The following is a 19,627-nucleotide window of genomic DNA, read 5'->3' on the forward strand; positions in this document are numbered from 1 at the left end:
ACCTTTCCTTTTCCATATGCTAAAGGCTTGATCTGTCAAGGAAGGTTTAAAGAAAAAATTAAATAAAATAGGGCTATCAAGAACAAAGTTTTTCAGAGTAAAAAATTTCCGAAATTGAAACCAAATTCGTAATGTGTGTTTAATAACAGGATTAGATATCTGTTTATTGAATTTAACTAAATCGGCAGGAAGAAAAGAACCAAGAACAGAGAATAAAGAATATCCCTTTACCTCATTGCATTCCAAATTTACCCACTGCGGACACAATAATGAGTCCAAATCTAATTTCCAATACGTTAGGTTACGGATATTATTCGCCCAATAATAAAATCTAAAATTAGGTAATGCTAAACCACTATCTTTTTTAGATTTTTGTAATTGCCTTTTACTTAACCTGGGGTTTTTATTTTGCCACACAAATGAGGAAATTTTTGAATCAATGTTGTCAAAAAAGGATTTAGGAATAAAAATTGGTAAGGCTTGAAATAAATATAAAAATTTCAGTAATATCATTTTAATAGCATTAATCCGACCAACTAATGATAGAAATAAGGGAGACCATCTTGTAGTAAGGTGTTGTATTTGAAAAAGCATAGGTAAAAAATTCAGTCTAAATAAATCTTTATATTTCTTGGTAATTTTTATACCTAAATAGATAAAATTATCAGTAACAACTTTAAATGGAATCCTGTCATTCAATAAAGTTTGCGTGTTTAAAGGGAATAGTTCACTCTTATCTAAGTTTAATTTATAACCAGAAAAACTACCAAATTGAGCCAACAAGGATAAAATAGTGGGAATAGATCTATCAAGATCAGAAATATATAACAGCAAGTCATCAGCATAAAGTGATAATTTGTATGATTTCTCATTACGGGTAATACCAAAAATATTAGGAGATTCACGAATAGCAATGGCTAAAGGTTCTAATGCAATATTAAATAATAAAGGACTTAAAGGACAACCTTGTCTCGTACCATGAGATAGTTGAAAAAAGGAGGATCTATAATTATTTGTAAGAACAGAAGCAACAGGTTTATAATATATTAGTTTAATCCATGATATAAAATGAGGACTAAAATTAAAATTTCTCAATGCATTAAATAAATATGTCCATTCAACTCTATCAAAGGCTTTTTCAGCATCTAATGAAATAACACATTCTGGGACTGTGGGTGACGAAGTATGAATTATATTAATCAATTTTCTAACATTAAAAAAAGAATACCGATTCTTAATGAAACCAGTTTGATCTTCTGAAATAATCTGTGGTAGTACCTTTTCTAATCTAGTGGCTAAAATTTTTGTAAGAATCTTAGAATCTACATTTAATAATGATATAGGGCGATAAGATGTACATAAAGTAGGATCTTTATCTTTTTTAAGAATTAGAGAAATAGTAGCTTCATAAAAAGATTGAGGTAATCTCTTCTTAGCAAACGCATCGTTAAAGATTTCACATAACCAAGGGGAAAGCAAAGAAGAAAAAGTTTTGAAAAATTCTACAATATAACCATCAGGGCCAGGAGCTTTCCCTGAATTCATTGATGAGATAGCCTCACCTATTTCGGCCATAGAGATAGGAGCATCAAACAAGCTACGATCTTCACCTATCAGTTTAGGAATGGGATGGTCTGTTTTCTAATTCTATTTTTTTTGTACCAGTTTGTGTTAGTTTTTTTATTTGGGCTGTTTTTGAACTTCAAATATGTCTGTGTTATCGTCACTTCCGGGTCTTCTCACTTCTTTTATTCCTCTTCCGGGTGCATGAGTTTATAAGTTGGTTAACCCTTTTTATACCAAAGGGTTGATTATAGAATTATGGCTCAGAAAATTAATTTTGTGTCTTGGAATACTAATGGTTTAAATCATCCAATTAAACGAAAGAAGATTTTCAAAGTATTCCAAAGACTTAATGCTCATATCATTTTTGTACAAGAAACTCATGTGAGGAGGGAGGACAAATTTCGTTTTTTTAGATTTTGGCGGGGTCAACAGTATCACGCAAATTCGAATGCTAAAGTAAAAGGAGTTTCAATTTTTATTGACTCCTCTATTTCATTTGTTCAACATGATATTTTTTCGGATCCGAATGGCAGATTTTTGTTAATTACTGGTTTACTTTGTAATAAAAAGGTTGCTTTGGTTAATGTTTATGCTCCAAATGTGGATTGTCCTGACTTTTTTAAGTCTTTATTTACTTCTTTACCCAATCTAAACGAATATAAGTTAATAATGGGTGGTGACTTTAATTGTTGTTTAAATCCTCTGATGGATAAATCTTTATCTATTCAGACTTTACCTAATAAGTCGGCCACTTGTATTAACTCTTTTTTGACTGACAATGGAGTTTTTGATATTTGGAGATTCCGGTATCCTAATGACAAAGAGTTTTCTTTTTTCTCACATGTTTATCACTCTTATTCAAGAATTGATTATTTTTTTTGTAGACTCTTGTTTTATTCCATTGGTAATCGGTTGTAACTATGATATTATAGCTATCTCTGATCATGCTCCTTTATTACTTTCTATGAAATTTACGGATACAGCTTCTAATGCTAGACAATGGCGATTCGACTCTACCTTGTTGCAAGACTCTGAGTTTATAAAATTTATGGAGGAGCAGATCGACTTCTTCTTCTCAACTAATTCTACAGATGATATTTCCTGCGGAACACTTTGGGACACTTTTAAAGCTTATATACGTGGACAGATTATTTCTTATTCTGTTGGTTTGAGGAAACGTATCAAGATGGAAACTCTTTTATTGGTTGATAAAATTAAAGAGATTGATAAGAAATATTCCATTGCTCCTAGTAAGGAGCTTTACAAACAAAGGGTTGAACTTCAAATGGAACATAGTTTATTACTTACATCCTCGATTGAAAATCAACTAATGAAAACTAAATCTGATTTTTATATACATCGTGATAAATCTGGTAAACTGTTAGCTAGTCAATTGAAGAATGCTTTGGTTAAACGTCAAATCACTAAGATTGGTCAGCAGAATGGGAATTTGACAGTTAATCATGATGAGATAAATAAGGCATTTCAAGATTTCTATACCTCCCTGTATCAATCTCAATTTCCTCAAGATTATAATACCATGTCTGATTTTCTTGGAAAATTAAATTTTCCAAGGTTATCATCTGATGATCTTTTGATATTGGATACTCCTATTACGGATGTAGAAATTAAAGGGGCTATTTCCTCAATGAATTCTGGGAAAGCACCGGGTCCAGATGGTTATACAGTTGAATTTTTAAAATTTTTTTCTGCTACTCTTTCCCCTTGGTTAGGTAAGGTTTTTGAGGAAGCCATTAGATTAGGGAATTTGCCACAATCTTTTTATAGAGCTTCCATTTCTTTAATATTGAAGAAAGATAAAGACCCTACTAACTGTGCTTCTTATAGACCTATATCTTTATTGAATGTAGACTCCAAGATTTTTTCCAAGTTACTGGCATCTAGATTGGAGAAGGTATTACCCAAAATTATTTCAGATGATCAAACTGGCTTTATTAAAAATCGTTATTCTTTTTTTAACATTAGGAGATTGTTGAATATTGTTTATACTCCCTCACATGATACTTCAGAATGCGTGATTTCATTAGATGCGGAGAAAGCATTTGACAGAGTTGAATGGCCTTACTTATTTAATGTGTTGGAGAAGTTTAATTTTAGTCCGATATTTATATCATGGATTAAATTGATTTATCATACTCCAGTAGCCTCAGTGTTTACCAATAATCAAAGATCTCCCTTTTTTCGCCTATTTCGGGGCACTAGACAGGGATGTCCTCTTAGTCCATTACTATTTAACATTGCCTTAGAACCTTTGGCAATTGCCATCAGACAATCACAGGATATTTTGGGTATTAATCGTGGGACAGATATTCATAAGTTATTTTTGTATGCAGATGATTTATTACTATTCATTTCTAACCCGGAGAAATCCATTCCAGCAGTTTTATCATTATTGGCTCAATTTAGTGAGTTTTCTGGGTATAAGTTAAATCTTAATAAAAGTGAATTGTTTCCATTGAATAAACGGGTCCCAATTTATGGAAATTTACCTTTTAAATTAGTTAATGACTTTTTTACTTATTTAGGGATCAAAATCACAAAAAACCATAAAGATTTATTTAGATTTAATTTTTTACCCTTAATTGATCAGATTAAAGGTTTGTTTACTAGGTGGTCACCTCTGTCTTTATCCCTAATAGGTAGGATTAATGCTATTAAGATGGTTATTTTACCTAAGTTTTTATATATTTTTCAAGCGATACCAATTTTTATCTCGAAATCTTTTTTTTACTAATGTTGACTCTAAAATTTCTTCATATATATGGCAGAATAAAAATCCCAGGTTAGGTAAAACATATTTACAGAAGACAAAAAAGGAAGGCGGGTTAGCATTACCTAATTTCAGATTTTACTATTGGGCAGTTAATATTAGATATTTGTTATGTTGGTTGAAAGATGGGGGTGGATCTTTTGGCCCTTGTTGGGTGAGTTTAGAAACTAAATCGGTATCAGCTTATGCTCTGGGTTCTATTTTAGGGACTTCTCTCCCTTTTGCTCTTTCTAAATTGCCGAAACGAATTGACAACCCGATAGTTAAACATACTTTGCGTATATGGTTTCAATTTCGGAGATTTTTTGGGTTGACTCAATTCGTTTTAAATAGTCCTATTGTATCTAATTGTTTTTTTCACCCTTCCATTATAGATCAAGCTTATTCGGCTTGGAAAACTAAGGGATTACTAAGATTTTCTGATTTATTTTTAAGTAATTGTTTCATGTCTTTTGGGCAATTATCCAACAAATATAACTTGCCGAGATTTCATTTTTTTAGATATTTACAGACTAGACATTTTTTAAGTTCTGTACTCTCTACGTTTCCAAATTTTGTGCCTTCAGATACTTTGGAGAGTTTATTTGAATTAGACCCTTTTCAAAAAGGGCTTATTTCAAAACTTTATAATATAATTATGAAGATACGTTCAGAGCCTCTTTATAAGACTAAAAAGGATTGGGAAAGAGAGCTTAGTTTTAGTATTTCTAGTGAGAATTGGGATAGAATTCTTCAATTAGTTAATACATCATCGTTATGTGCCAAACATTCACTAATACAATTTAAGGTCGTACATAGGGCACATATGTCCAAGGATAAATTAGCTCGTTTTTACTCTCATATAAGTCCTATTTGTGATAGATGTCATTCTGAAATTGCGTCTTTAACTCATATGTTTTGGTCGTGTTCATTTTTGGAGAAATATTGGAAAGATATTTTTGATATTATTTCTGCGGCTTTGAATATCGATTTACAACCTCATCCTATTACCGCAATTTTTGGTTTACCAATGTTAGACTCACTGCATTTATCTTCTTCAGCCCGTCGAATGATTGCATTTCTAACTCTGATGGCTAGAAGATCTATATTGTTGAATTGGAAAGAAATTGATCCTCCCACTGTATTTAATTGGGTCTCTCAAACTATGTTATGTTTAAATTTAGAAAAAATTAGAAGTGGTACTTTTGAGACTTCTATTAAATTTGAAGAGTTATGGAGACCATTTATTCAACATTTTCATATGATGTAATATGACCCTGTGCCAAGTTCATTTGATTGCCCAGCTTTTAGCTTATGTATTTTGAGAGGACCGGAAGTGACGGCATTGATGAATACTTATTTTTGTGAGATATTATAAACAGCCCCCCCCTTTTTTTTTCCTTCTCTTTTTTTTGTTTCTTTTTTTTATTACTTATTAGTTATAGTTATTAGATTAGCTAGTTTTGCATTATAAAAATTTTTTTTTTGTTTTTTTTTCTTTCCTTTTTCTGTTTTCTTTATATTATACATTATGAAATATTTAGATTTACTATGTCCATACATATATCTTATGGCTTAGGTCTTGGTAAACCCATATATATTGTAACTATTATGTATGTTTTTTTTTCATATGTAATGGAATGTGTATGTTGGTAATTTCTTTATCAATATATCATTTGTATTCTGTCCATATTACTAATACTAATAAAAAGATTTAGAAAGAAAGAAAGAAGAGAGCATGTCCTGGGTGATGGCGACCCTGATGATGGATGTAGTTGATGTTGATTGATGGTTGGGCTTTACCCGTGATGGACTGGGCAGTGTCCACTACTTTTTGTAGGATTTTCTGTTCAAGGGCATTGGTATTTCCATACCAGGCTGTGATACAGATCTGTAGAAGTTTGTCAGAGATTTAGATGTCATGCCGAATCTACTCAAGCTCCTAAGGAAGTGGAATTGCTGCAGTACTTTCTTAGTAATTGCACTTGCCTGCTGGGCCCAGGACCAGTCCTACAAAATAATAACAGAGACATTTAAAGTTGCTGACCTTCACCATCTGTGGTCCTCTGATGATGACTGGCTTATGGACCTCTGATGTCCCGAAGTCGGTAATCAGCTCCTTGACCTTGTTGACATTGAGAAAGAGGTTGTTGTTATGGCACACTAAACCAGAATTTTCAATTTCTCTGCTAATATGCTGATTTGCACCTGTGACTTGGCCTATGACAGTGGTGTTATCAGCAAACTTGAATATGGCATTGGAGCTGTGCTTAGCCACACAGTCATAAAGGTAAAGCAAATGGAGCAACTGGCACCATTCAAATCCAAATTGGTAATATAAGACATAAGAGCAAGGGTCCCACTGGATCCTGTAGTTCACCTATGGTTGCAGACTTCCAATCACAAAAGCATCCAACCACCACTACCTTCTACCTTAGAAAAACATCCTTTGTCCTCAAAAAGCACGAGACAAAATTTCCCCTACACATGGTCATGCTGATTGACACTGATCAGCCTCTGCCTTTCTAAATGCACCTAAATCTTTCAGATTTTCTATAATACTTAACTGACCACAAACGTAAGGCCTGTAATTACCTGGTTTATGCCTGCTTTCCTTTATAAGTAAAGGAACAACATTAGCTATCTGTCAGTCTTCTGGCACCTTTCCTGCAACTAATGAAGATGTGCAAATTTCTCCAGCGGGTCCTAGTTATCTCCTATCTTTCTTTCCATAACTATTTGAGATAGATCCCATCTAGCATGATGGATTAATCAGTCCTTTACACACCCCATGATTTTTAACACCTGCTTATTTCTGACCACCTCCAGATTATCCACATGCTTCTTTCTGAACTCATTATCTTATGTGGCCTTCTTGGTGAATACAGATGAGAAGTACTCATTTAGGACATACAAAAACGCTGGATAAATTCAGCAGGTCAGGCAGCATCTGTTGAAAGAAGCAGTCAATGTTTTGAGTTGAGACTATTCCTGACGAAGGGTCTCGACCCGAAACGTTGACTGCTTCTTTCAACGGATGCTGCCCGACCTGCTGAGTTCATCCAGCTTTTTTGTACATTTTAATTTGACCACAGCATCTGCAGTGTATTTTGTGTTTACTATTTGTTACTCCGCTGCAAAGTCATTTAGGATCCTGCTCACATTGCCTGGCTCATCACGTATATTATCCCTTTAGGGACTCACTTTTTCCTTGGTATTTTTTTTGGAATTCTCCTAAATTCTGAAACAGTTTGGAAAAGTTGCTGTGTCACTCCACTATTCAAGAAAGGAAGAGCAAAACCAAACAATTCTGGACCTGTTAGCTAATGTCATGAAATTACCAAAGGCCTTCATTAATGTTATAGTGCACTAATCCTTTGAAAATTTTGAGTTAATTATAGGGTCACTTTGGTTTGTGAAGGGTGTTGGAATGTCATGTCACATGTCTTTGTTTTGACGAAGTAATGAAGCAGATGTTGTCTATGGATATTATTTATATGAACTCTGAGAAGGCACTTGAGACGATTCTTCATGGCAAAAGCTGAATTTGTGCCATTGAAGGGAATTTATTGTCTTGAATAGGGAATTGAGCAGAATTGTAGGGATCTTGGACAGACATTAGATAATGGATTTTTTAAAGTTGTGTCCAATTCTTTGCCTGTTTAAAACCAAAGAAATCCAGGCAGTTATGATTCATACGTCTTGCTGTACTTACATTCTGGCTTGTTCAATTAATTTCTATCCTTTTCACTCTTATAAAGCTGACATGTATCTTGAACTAAACAGCTTATATATAGTGATCAAGTAGATGAAGCACTTAAGCTGCTCATTTGCAACTTCCAACAGAATTATTGAGAATTGACTTGGAAGTATCAACTTGTGGGTTCTTCTCCCTCTCCCAAACCACAGCCTTCATACTTGCTGTTTCATTTCCAGGAGCTGTCTCAGGACATCCAAGACCTAAACTCTGGGGTCTTTAACAGTATATTTAGTTCAATACAGAATTTTACTTATCAAACCCACAAAGTACTCGGGATCATATTGAAATTCCATTATCTATAGTCTACATACATACTCTGTTAACATGTGAAGGATTAGAAAAATTAGTTTACTATCCATTCCCAAATTTTGATAGAATGCAAATTCCTTTCCCTGTGTTTTCTTCCGAATTGTATATTGTGTATTTTCTAACCCAGGAAGAAAATGAATAAAGAATATTCCAAGTTACTTTTTCATGTGGTCCTCAGTCCAGTTGCTTGACTATGATAAGTTTTGTTTCATTTCTTTCTCTCCCTCTTCCTCTTAAATGACCACTCTCTGTTTGGTATCATGTTGAATCAAGCAAAGAAACTATTTTGTTTCTAGTTTTATTACATTATCGTTTATTAACCTGATGCAAGTAGCAAAAGAGGATGTGAATCTTTGAAACCAATAGATAAGTTGGGTGGGGGGGATGTTTTATTTGACCAGTTATAAGTTTACTTGGATGCCTATTTTACTCATTCTAGTCTGCCTACCTGTTACTCATTGCGGTAATGCTTGTTGCTCGAACCTACTGTGACGTCTGGATGATTCAAAATGGAACCATGATTGAAAGGTATGTTTGGAGACTTTGTGACTTGATCAGTCCTTGCATATGAGTACTATAAACTGGAATTATATGGAAAGAAACAAAAAAAAATACACCGGTGAACTCTGCGAGTCAAAAACAGGATCTGTGGAGGAAAGGGATAGTTGATGTTTCAAATCAAAACCTTGCATCAGAACTGAGATTATAGAGGTTAGCCAGTATATAGAAGTGAGAGGGACTATTGTGATGGAGGCAGGTAGTTGATAGGTGAAAACGGAATAAGGAAGCACTTTTGAGTCAATGGAACAAGGTGGGGTGGATGGAGAGTCTAGGTAACGAGGGGGCATGGGGGTAGGTGAATAAAAGGAGCGAGACCCTGGGTGGACTGATGGGCGTGAAAAGGAGCATAGACTGAGTGACCTGAAATTCAGCACTCGTACGGTTGGGCTGCAAGGTAGCCAAGCAGAATATGAGGTTTTCTCATTTGCACTTGACCGTCATTATGGCAATTGAGAAGGCTGAGGACAGATAGTTTGGTATGAGAGTGGCAAGAGGAGTTGAAATGACATGCACTTGGAAGCTCAATCTGGCTATTACAGAGAGAGGTGCTCCACAAAACTGTCACCTCGTCTATGCTTAGTTTCAACTATGTCGAGGAGACCACATCCATCAGATCTGTGGATTTGTCTTCCTGCTTAACACAATGAGTTTCTTCCAGCAGTTTATTTCTTTGCTGTAGATTTGAGCATCTGTTTTCTTATGTGCCTCCATAAATTCAGAAAGAAACCCGTTTTGATGATATCACTATCACTAAATTATCAGAATTTTGTGCAAAGTTTAAGACTGAATGAGCTATTTCTCTTAAATGTTAGGAAGACTGGAGCCATTATCAATGGGTTTATGTAAAAAGTTACACTCTTGCCACTGACAGTTTCTGTGAGTTGTCTGAAGCTGAACGATAGCAATCACAACTTCAATGACTCATTTACCAGAGTCTTCTCTAAGAATTGAGAGATACTACCTCTAAGATTGTCTACTTGCAACTCAGAATAACGCACAAAATGCTGGAGGAACTCAGCCAATCAGGCAGCATCTATAGAGAGGAATAAGCAGTTGACGTTTTGGGCTAAGACCCTTCATCATCAGGAGAGGAAAGGAAGAGGGGAGAAGCCAGGAAAAGAAGATTTAGGGAAGGGGATAGAGTACAATCTGGAAGGTGATACATGAAGCCAAACGAGGGAACAATGGGTGGGTGGGGGAGTGAGAGGCAGTAAGAAGTTGGGAGGTGATTGGTGGAAAAATTAAGAAGCTGAAGAAGAAGGAATCTAGTAAGAGTGGAGAGTAGATCATGGAATACCACCAGAATGTAAAACTCTTAATGTGACCATGATGTTCAGCATCACTGCCTGTGCAAGAAGGTGCTGTATTACACAGAAGTAGATAAAATGATTTTGAGTGATGTTTTCTATAATTCTTGTGTTTGCATAAATATTTTGTACATGGGCATAATTTGTTTATGAAAAGACATTTTTTATTTTATTTAAAATAAATCTTTCTCATTTGACAATTTTACTCCAAATACTTATTGGGGTGAACTTAAGAAAGTGTAAACGTATAAGTAGCAGTAATGTTTAAGATTCACTGCATATTGTTGTGCAGGATTTTGATGTGGATAATGTCATTTCAAGAAGACTTGAATAAAAAAGCAAAGATGTAATGCTGAGGCTTTATAAGGCACTGGTCAACTGCGCTTGGAGTAATGCGAGTTATTTTGGGCCCCTTTTCTAAGAGAACATGTGTTATTGGAGATAGGCCAGAAGAGGTTCACAAGAATAATTTCGTGAATGAATGGCTTAGTGTATGAGGAGAGTTTGATGGCTCTGGGCCTGTACTCGCTGGAGTTTAGAAGAATGAGAGGGAATCTCTTTGAAATCTAATGAATATTGAAAGAGTTAGATAGAATGTTTGGAGAGGATGTTTCCTATAGTGGGGGAGTCTAGGACCCCAGAAGGCGTAGGCTCAGGATAAAGGGACATCAAAGAGATTAGAAAGATTTTCTTGGTAAAGGGTGGTGAATCTGTGGAATTCATTTCCACAGAAGGCTGTGGCGACTGAGTAATTTGGGTTGATAGGTTCTTGATTAGTCAGGGCATCAAAGGTTACAGGGAGAAGGCGGGAGAATAAGAGTGGGAGGGATTAATAAATCAGCCATGGTGAAATGGTGGAGCAGACTTGATGGGCTGAATGGCCTAATAGTTGCTCTATGTCTTATGGCCTTATGATTTGATATGATGCAAAATATAAGCTATTTATGGAAAAGCAGTGCTGGCACTGATAATAACTGAATATCTTCGTGGCAGTTGTATAGACTTTATAAAAATGCATAGAGTGTTTTAATCTTACATTTGGATTGTATAATTTACATTTGGATTATGTAAATTTTGCTCTGACGGTCTCTATGCTTGTCATGGTTTGCAGTGCAATTATTGGTCGGAGCAACAAAGATTTCAAGAGATATCTACTCAACTTTGTTGCAGCAATGCCAGCTGTAAGTATATTTCTGTAGTTTTTATATCAATGATGGTAGATAGCTAATGGTCATAGTTGAATACATGCCTTACTCTAACTACATTTCAATCATTGTTCAGTATGCCTTGTAATCGACTATTGCCCAGTGTCATTCACATCTACTGTGATGAAGTGCTTTGAGAGGTTGTTTCCTGGCTAGAATCAAGAACCTGGACCTGTTCGACCCCCTCTCCCTTACCCCCCCCCTCACCTTACTGGTGCAAAATAACAAATTTCATGATATGCAGTGATATTAAACCTGAATCTGACTGTAATTCTGACCAACAAATTTTAAGGGTTACAATGATAGTATTTTTATGATATCCTTGCTCTAAATTTATGCTGGTGGTTTTTTAAAATTCTGCTTTTGTAGTGATTAGTTCCCTGTTTCTATTACTTCAGATTTCTTTGGTAAATAATTTCTTGAAATTGGGCTTGAATCAACTGAAACTTCGGTTTCGAGTACGGCTTACAGATTACCTGTATGAGGAGTACTTAAAGTAAGTTTCTGGCATTTGTAACAGTGTATTGCATGTGTTATATTTGTATAGGTAGTCAGAGATTTTATGGATTATATGGGTCAGCACCACATGGAGGGCTGAAGGGCCTCTACTGCACTGTAGTGTAGTGTTCTAGATCAAAGTCAAAAATAAGACCAAAAAAAAAAGGTTTTTCTATAACTGCTTGTGTTTTAGAATACTTTAGAAACGATTAATTTTAATCTGCATGTAGGACCATTTTGGGATTTGGCATCAGAGACCAGCCTGGAACAGGACTCTTCCAGCAGTTTAAATTGCAGTTTAAAATCACGGTTACAGACTTGCAGTAGCTTACAGTAAATTGTTTTTTTATTATTATAGTCACATGAACTGAAGTACAGTAAAGAATTTTGTTTTGCATGCCATCCACACAGACCATTTCATTACAGTGAGGCTTCAGGATCAGGCTGCCTGTGTTATATTTTCCCTCTTTCAAACAGTGCCTGCTTTTGCACTGTTGCCATGGAGCCTTTCCTGCTCTTGGTTCTTTTGTTACACATTTGAGCTAATTGTGGCACTATCTGCATTTTAAACCCTGCCCTCATCTGATCACCACAACGCCCGGCCTTGATCTGTTCTGCTTCTTTTGGCAGTTCTTGTTTGGAGTCAGTACAAGCAGGATGAGCTAGGGATAGTAGATCCCTTTACCTGAAGAAAATCAGTGAACAGAGAAATACTTATGGGAATCTAATAGCCTTGAGGTCACTATAACTTGTACTAGTTTAATGTGGGTTAGGGAAAAGCTGAGTGATGATGACATTCAGCATATTTTGCAGACGTTCCTGGGAAGTTGTATCCAGCTGTAAAAATTGTATTCTTAGCAGAAATGTTATGCAACATAATAGCTCAGTCTTGTAGGTACTCCTAATTTTTTTAAAAATAAAAATTGGTGGTTCTTCTTCAGAAGTTAAACCAAATCAACATTTTGTCTTTAAAATCATCCTTTATTAAAAGTGCAGATGCCTAAAAAAGAGAAAATTTATTATCTAAGTACAGATACACCACCATTTACAAGCCTGATATTAATTTTATTACAGGCACACTCAATAAATACCATAACCATATCAATGAAAGACTGCATAACAAGGTGGACAGCCAGTGTGTAAAAGACAAAAAAACTGTGGAAGTACAAAAAGAAAAAAAATAAGCAATAACTATCGAGAACATGAGATGATGAGACCTTGAAAATGAGCCTTTTGGTTGTGCGAACAGTTTAGTTATGGGTCAAGTGAAGTTGAATGAACTTATCCCCTCTGGTTCAGGAACCTGATGGTTGAGGAGTACAATACAGATAAAGATAATGGAGATCATGCTTGGGGATAAATTATCAGTGGCTCTCTTCAGCACTCCTTTCAAATATGTCGGAATTTAATGTGCTGATGACATCCACAATTAAATGACCAAAGTTTGAATGACTCTCTTTACCTCCAGACTAACAAATAGAAACTGGAGTTGGAGCCCTAAAATTGCATTTTATAACTACTGGTGCATTGTGTATTTGATTTGCAAAAACATAATAAAGTTTTGACATATCTGCCAAACAGTCCATTTGTACATACAGTATAATGCAGACCCTGAGATATGGTTGCTAATTTTGCACAAGGCAGGAAAGTAAGCTGTGAAGAAGATAAAAGATGGAGTGAAAAGGATATAGATGGGTTCAGAGAGTGACTAAAGCCTACAAAATGAGTATTATCATTTTGGCAGGAAAAAATGGAAAGGCGTGTTTATTTAAGTGTGGAAGGATTACAGAGATCTGAGATGCAGAAAGAAATGGATGTCCTTGAGCATGGTTTGCAAAGGTTACTATGAAGGTACATTGAATAATTAAGAAAGCTAGCAAAGTCAATATTTATTGAAAGGGAATACATACAAAAGAAGAGGAATGCAGATGCTAGAATCTGGAACAATTTTTAAAAAAAGTCATAGATAGTTAAAAAAAAAGTTCTGCCGGGTGAATGAATGTATTAGTTTATAGGTTTGGTTGGGATTTTGTCTCAGAAAGGAGAGGGCCTTAGAACTCTCTGGTAAAACATTTTTTAAAGTTATTGAGGGTAAGAAAAGAGCCCTGATACAGGATGACGACCCAAACCCTTGACTAGCTCTTTAACTCAATGTATGCTGCTTCACCTGCTGAGTTGCTCCAATAGTTTGTATTTTACAGAAGGAGAGAGATTTTGTGTCAATTGCATAAGACGATAGTGAGATCCCAGACTGTTGTATAAATGTTTTAGTTTTTTTGTGTATGGAGGGGTATTAATATATTGGAAGCACTTGAGAAGAGATTTAGTGTATTGAAATCAGAATAGCTGAGTACTCATCAGGACAGGCAAGTCTTGTTCAGCTGGAGGTTAGAAGAATGGTGAGGGTGGGGGGGGGCCGAGAGGTGGAATTGAGTTGTATAAGATTTTGAGAGGTCTTGACTAGATGGATATGGAGGTAATGTTTCTTGTTACTTGGGAATCTAAAACAAGGTGTCGCTTACGAGAGAAAAGGAAGCAGAGACTTAGAATATTTTTAAGGCAGAAATACTGGTAAGCTGGGGGGGTGTAAAGTAATCACTGGACAGCAGGGATATAGAATTGAGATTATAGTCAGATCTTATTAAATAAGCAGGCTTGAGTCCCACTCCTAATTGTTCTGTATGTTTACATATAGATTAATTTATGATATGTTTAATGCAGGATCTGAAGACTAATTTCTTCCTTGGGGAAGTAGCATATCTTGACATGCCACTCTTGATCAATGTCTCTGAATTATAAACAGTAGCCGAGCCCAGTAATATGTGGTGCAAATTGTTTTGTTGAATGAATTTAATGAACTATTTTAAAGTTATCATCTTGGCAATCTTCAACATGAGCCTGGAGCAGAGAAGGGTACCCAGACAGTGGAAAACATCCTGTATTGTCCCGGTACCGAAGAAACCACAACCAAGGGAGATGAATGACTTCAGACCTGTTGCTTTGACGTCGCACGTGATGAAGACCATGGAGCGGCTGATAATACAGAATCTGAGGCCACAAACCAGGCACGCCCGGGATCCTCTTCAGTTTGCGTATTAGGAGAAGGTGGGAGTGGAGGATGCTATCACGTACTTGCTGCACAAATCCCTCTCTCACCTGGACAGGGTCAGTGGTGCTGTGAGGATTACATTCCTGGACTTCTCTAGTGCCTTTAACACCATCCAGCCAAGGATCTTAAGGCACAAACTAACGGAGATGGGAGTAGACTCACACATGGTACCTTGGATAATGGACTACTTGACAGACAGACCTCAGTATGTGCGGTTGGGAGACTGTAGGTCTGACACGGTGGTCAGCAGCACAGGAGCGCTGCAGGGGACCATGCTCTCTCCGGTCCTGTTCACCCTGTACACATCAGACTTCCAATATAACTCGGAGTCCTGCCATGTGCAGAAGTTCGCTGATGACACGGCCATAGTGGGGTGTGTCAGGAATGGTCAGGAGGAAGTGTATAGGAAACTGATACAGGACTTTGTGATGTGGTGCAACTCAAACTACCTGTGTCTCAATATCACCAAGACCAAGGAGATGGTGGTGGACTTTAGGAGATCTAGGCCTCATATGGAGCCAGTGATCATTAATGGAGAATGTGTGGAGCAGGTTAAGACCTACAAGTATTTGGGAGTGTAGTTAGACGAGAAGCTAGACTGGACTGCCAACACAGATGCCCTGTGCAGGAAAGCACAGAGTGGACTGTACTTCCTCAGAAGGCTGGCGTCATTCAATGTTTGTAGTGAGATGCTGAAGATGTTCTATCGGTCAGTTGTGGAGAGCGCCCTCTTCTTTGTGGTGGCGTGCTGGGGAGGCAGCATTAAGAAGAGGGACGCCTCACGTCTTAATAAGCTGGTAAGGAAGGCGGGCTCTGTCGTGTGCACAGAACTGGAGAGTATGACATCGGTGGCAGAGCGGAGGGCGCTAAGTAGGCTACGGTCAATCATGGAAAACCCTGAACATCCTCTGCACAGCACCATCCAGAGACAGAGAAGCAGCTTCAGGTTGCTGTCAATGCAATGCTCCTCAGACAGGATGAAGAGATCATTACTCCCCAGCGCCATTCGGCTCTACAATTCAACCACCAGGGGCAAGACATGTTAAAGTGCCGGGGTTAGGACTGAGCTTAAGTTACCACTCAATTCACTTTAGTAAACTATTTAAGAACTTTTTAAAAGCTATTTATTAATGCTTTTTGGGAGGGTGATTTTAGATGCATATATTTATACTGAGTTAAATACTGTATGTAATTAGTTTTGCTACAATAAGTGTATGGGACACTGGAAAAATGTTGAATTTCCCCTTGGGGATGAATAAAGTATCTATCTATCTATCTATCTATCTATCTATCTATCTATCTATCTATCTATCTATATAATTAATATTTCCATGAAATGTTTTCATTGATTATTAACCACACTGTTTTCTCCTGACAGAGGTTATACATATTATAAAATGGGTAATCTTGACAACAGAATAGCAAATGCTGATCAGCTTTTAACACAGGACGTGGAGAAATTTTGCAACAGTGTAGTGGACTTGTATTCAAATCTCAGCAAGGTGAGTTATACTCATTAATACATAATACTGTTTACTTTGGAAATCTGAAATAAAAGCTGAAAGTGTTGGAAATGCTCAATGTCAGACATCGAGTGCACTGAACGGACAAAGTGAATATATCAGGTCAATATCATTTCACTAGAGCCCATTTTTATTAAACCTTCTCTTAACATCCCCTCAGAATTCACATAAATTGTAGATAAAAGAATGATTCTAAACCTACTCTGTTAACTCTACCGCCAATGACATACTTACCTTAAGTCAATAATTAAATCAATATAAAAGATAAACTTTTAATAATTATTTAAGCAGTTGGATATTGGTTTATTTAAACATGATTGTCATGAAAGCCAGTGACTGGGTTTAACCTGACACAGCAACAGAGGTCATAGTTAGTTCCAGAGCAATTATATTGGACTGGAAACTGCAGTGTTGTAGATTCCACACACCTTTTGTTACTTCTTATATAACAGACTATTCTAGTGTTCCCATGATTGAGTTTTCACCTGATGTCTGTAATTAGACTCATTCAGAATTCTGCCAATGTATCCAGACTCCCAGACTCACACTGTCCTTTTCAAATTTCGTTGAATGACAAGATATATCACGTAAAATAGAACAGGCATTAGTTCAAACAGAAAATATCACCTCTACCTATTCTTTCCCATTCAGAGTGCTGACTGTTAGCATATAAAAATACAAATAAGATGACAGAGCACTGAAATGGCACTAATAAAAGTCAAGACTGATGCTCTACAATGGTCTATCTCTATCCTTTCTTCAATGGTCCATCCTTATTTTCTCTGTGGTGATCAGATGATTAAACTTCTTTTAATATCTGTTTACCTGTTCCTTGTTCCATTATTCAATCAAGGCAAGGTCATCTCCAAAAATGTTCCTTTTATGTGTTCATGCACCATGTGTGCTAATTCCTCATGTATTCTTATTACCCTATCTAAATGTCGCCTATCTAAATATTCTGACATATGGTCAGCTTTCAAAGAATGTTTATGACCTCAAAATTAATTTTGCTTGTATTTTCTCAATGAAAAATGTATATTGCATAAGTAGTCTGGCTTACGTTGAAACCAAAACCAGAAGCCATTGTTTTGCCATAACTTCATATATTTGCCTTTGATTTCATTTTCCTTTATTTAGCTCCTTTATTTTAGGATGATTGGTAATGCTTGCAATTTCAGTGTCCAAATCAAATTGATTCTGAGACCTCTCCACAAAAATTGTCAACATGGAACATTGAACACTACAGTACAGTTCAGATCTTTGAGAAAAGCCTGATCCACAAGTAATTTTGTCGTCTTAAGAAGGCAATATGTTCAAAGCGTAAACTTGACCTTTCCATAGGCAGAAACAAATTTGTTTGTGTATTTTAGATTTAGCTCCAGTATCTGCAATATAATATTGTGTTTTTAATGCTGATTCACTGTGCTGTTCTCACACTATTTCACAAACTCATTTTTGTTCTATTTCCTTTCTAGCCACTTTTGGACATAATTCTGTACATATGTAAATTGACAAGTGCAATAGGCGCTCAGGTAAGTTGAGTATGAATTATTTTTAATTGCTTGACACTATTCATTTTAAATAATTACTGTATTCGGCTTAGAGTGATGAGAAATTTCTTTTTAGGACCCATTTGTGAAAAAACACAATCAAAATGTCAAATATTTCGATAGTAACTTTTAAATATTTAGATGTTTTTTGATATTAAGGGCATCTTGGGATATAGGGTGAGTATATGAAAAGTAGTGATGCATTGAACATTTTACTATGATCATATTAAATTCCTGAGCAGTCATGAGGAACCAAATGATCCTCTCTTAGGTCCACTCCTTATGAAGAATTGCTTTAACATTTTTTTATATATAGAATTAAGTAGAATTGGTAAAATATTTAACATTTTTAAGCAGAAAGGTTAGTAAATTAATGAATAATTTTAGAAATGTTACTGCTAAAAAATCTATATAATTTTAACGTTGATTGATTATTTTCTCTTTAGGGTCCCGCAAGCATGATGGCTTACCTGATTGTTTCAGGTCTGATCCTAACACGACTCAGGAGACCAATTGGTAAAATGACAGTATCGGAGCAAAGATATGAAGGTGAATACAGATATGTCAACTCTCGGCTTATTACGAATAGGTGAGAAGATATTATGTAAAACAGTACCATTTACTTTTAACTTTTTTTAGGTATTAACTTTTAGATACTTAATTTTTTTGATATTAGTGGCATCTTGGAATATGGTGTTAGTATAAGAAATGCATTGAACATTTTACCATGGTCATATTAAATTCCTGAGCAGTTGTGAGGAGTACGTCCTTTCCTTATAAAGAATTTCTTTAACTGTTTTCAGTGGACCTGTTTCTTTTCAGTGCGAGAAGATAAATGTCTTTGCCTTCTTATCCCACTGTCCCTTAACTGTTTTCATTGTTGTTCTTGAACAAAGTCAGAAAGTTATGTTAGTGATGTGTACTGGAATATTGTATTGCGATTAAATATTTGTTGTGCTTGTCCAGTGGCATGTTGACAATAGGAAAGTCCAGGGCATAGTCTATGCTCTTCTCCAGAATGGATTAGCCAGTTGAAGTGAAGTGTGAGAATCAGAATCAGGTTTATTATCACTGGCAAGTGATGTGAAATTTGTTAACTTAGCAGCAACAGTTCAATGCAATACATAATATAGAAGAAGAAAATAAAATAAAAATAATAAATAAATAAGTAAATCAATTACAGTACATGTATATTCAATAGATTAAAAAACATACAAAAAACAAATACTGTACATTTAAAAAAAGTGAGGTAGTGTCCAAGGGTTCAATGTCCATTTAGGAATCGGATGGCAGAGGGGAAGAAGCTGTTTCTGAATCGCTGAGTATGTGTCTTCTGGCTTCTGAACCTCCTACCTGATGGTAACTGAGAAAAGGGCAGGTCCTGGGCGCTGGAGGTCCTTGATAATGAACGCTGCCTTTCTGAAACACCACTTCCTGAAGATGTCCTGGGTATGTTGTAGGCTCCAAGA

The 19,627-nt window shown here is 36.0% G+C and overlaps 1 protein-coding gene across 2 annotated transcripts in view; it reads left to right on the plus strand.

Annotated features, from left to right (window-relative positions):
- abcd3a (ATP-binding cassette, sub-family D (ALD), member 3a) overlaps positions 1–19,627 on the plus strand; it is a 64,037-nt gene that overhangs the window by 14,401 nt on the left and 30,009 nt on the right. Inside the window, exons 4-9 of one of the 2 annotated variants that reach the window (XR_009514695.1) lie at positions 8,845–8,933; positions 11,385–11,454; positions 11,877–11,974; positions 16,464–16,587; positions 18,084–18,140; positions 18,605–18,707. Coding sequence is in view for 1 of the 2 variants with exons in the window: in XM_059983939.1 (XP_059839922.1) it covers positions 8,845–8,933; positions 11,385–11,454; positions 11,877–11,974; positions 16,464–16,587; positions 18,084–18,140; positions 18,605–18,747 (581 nt within the window). In the remaining variant the exon portion in view is untranslated. Of the gene's footprint in view, positions 1–8,844; positions 8,934–11,384; positions 11,455–11,876; positions 11,975–16,463; positions 16,588–18,083; positions 18,141–18,604; positions 18,748–19,627 lie in introns of both variants that reach the window. The other variant, XM_059983939.1, reaches the window with a different exon arrangement.

This window comes from Hypanus sabinus, chromosome 11 (assembly GCF_030144855.1).
Source record: "Hypanus sabinus isolate sHypSab1 chromosome 11, sHypSab1.hap1, whole genome shotgun sequence".
In the NCBI taxonomy this organism is placed as follows: Eukaryota; Metazoa; Chordata; class Chondrichthyes; order Myliobatiformes; family Dasyatidae; genus Hypanus; species Hypanus sabinus.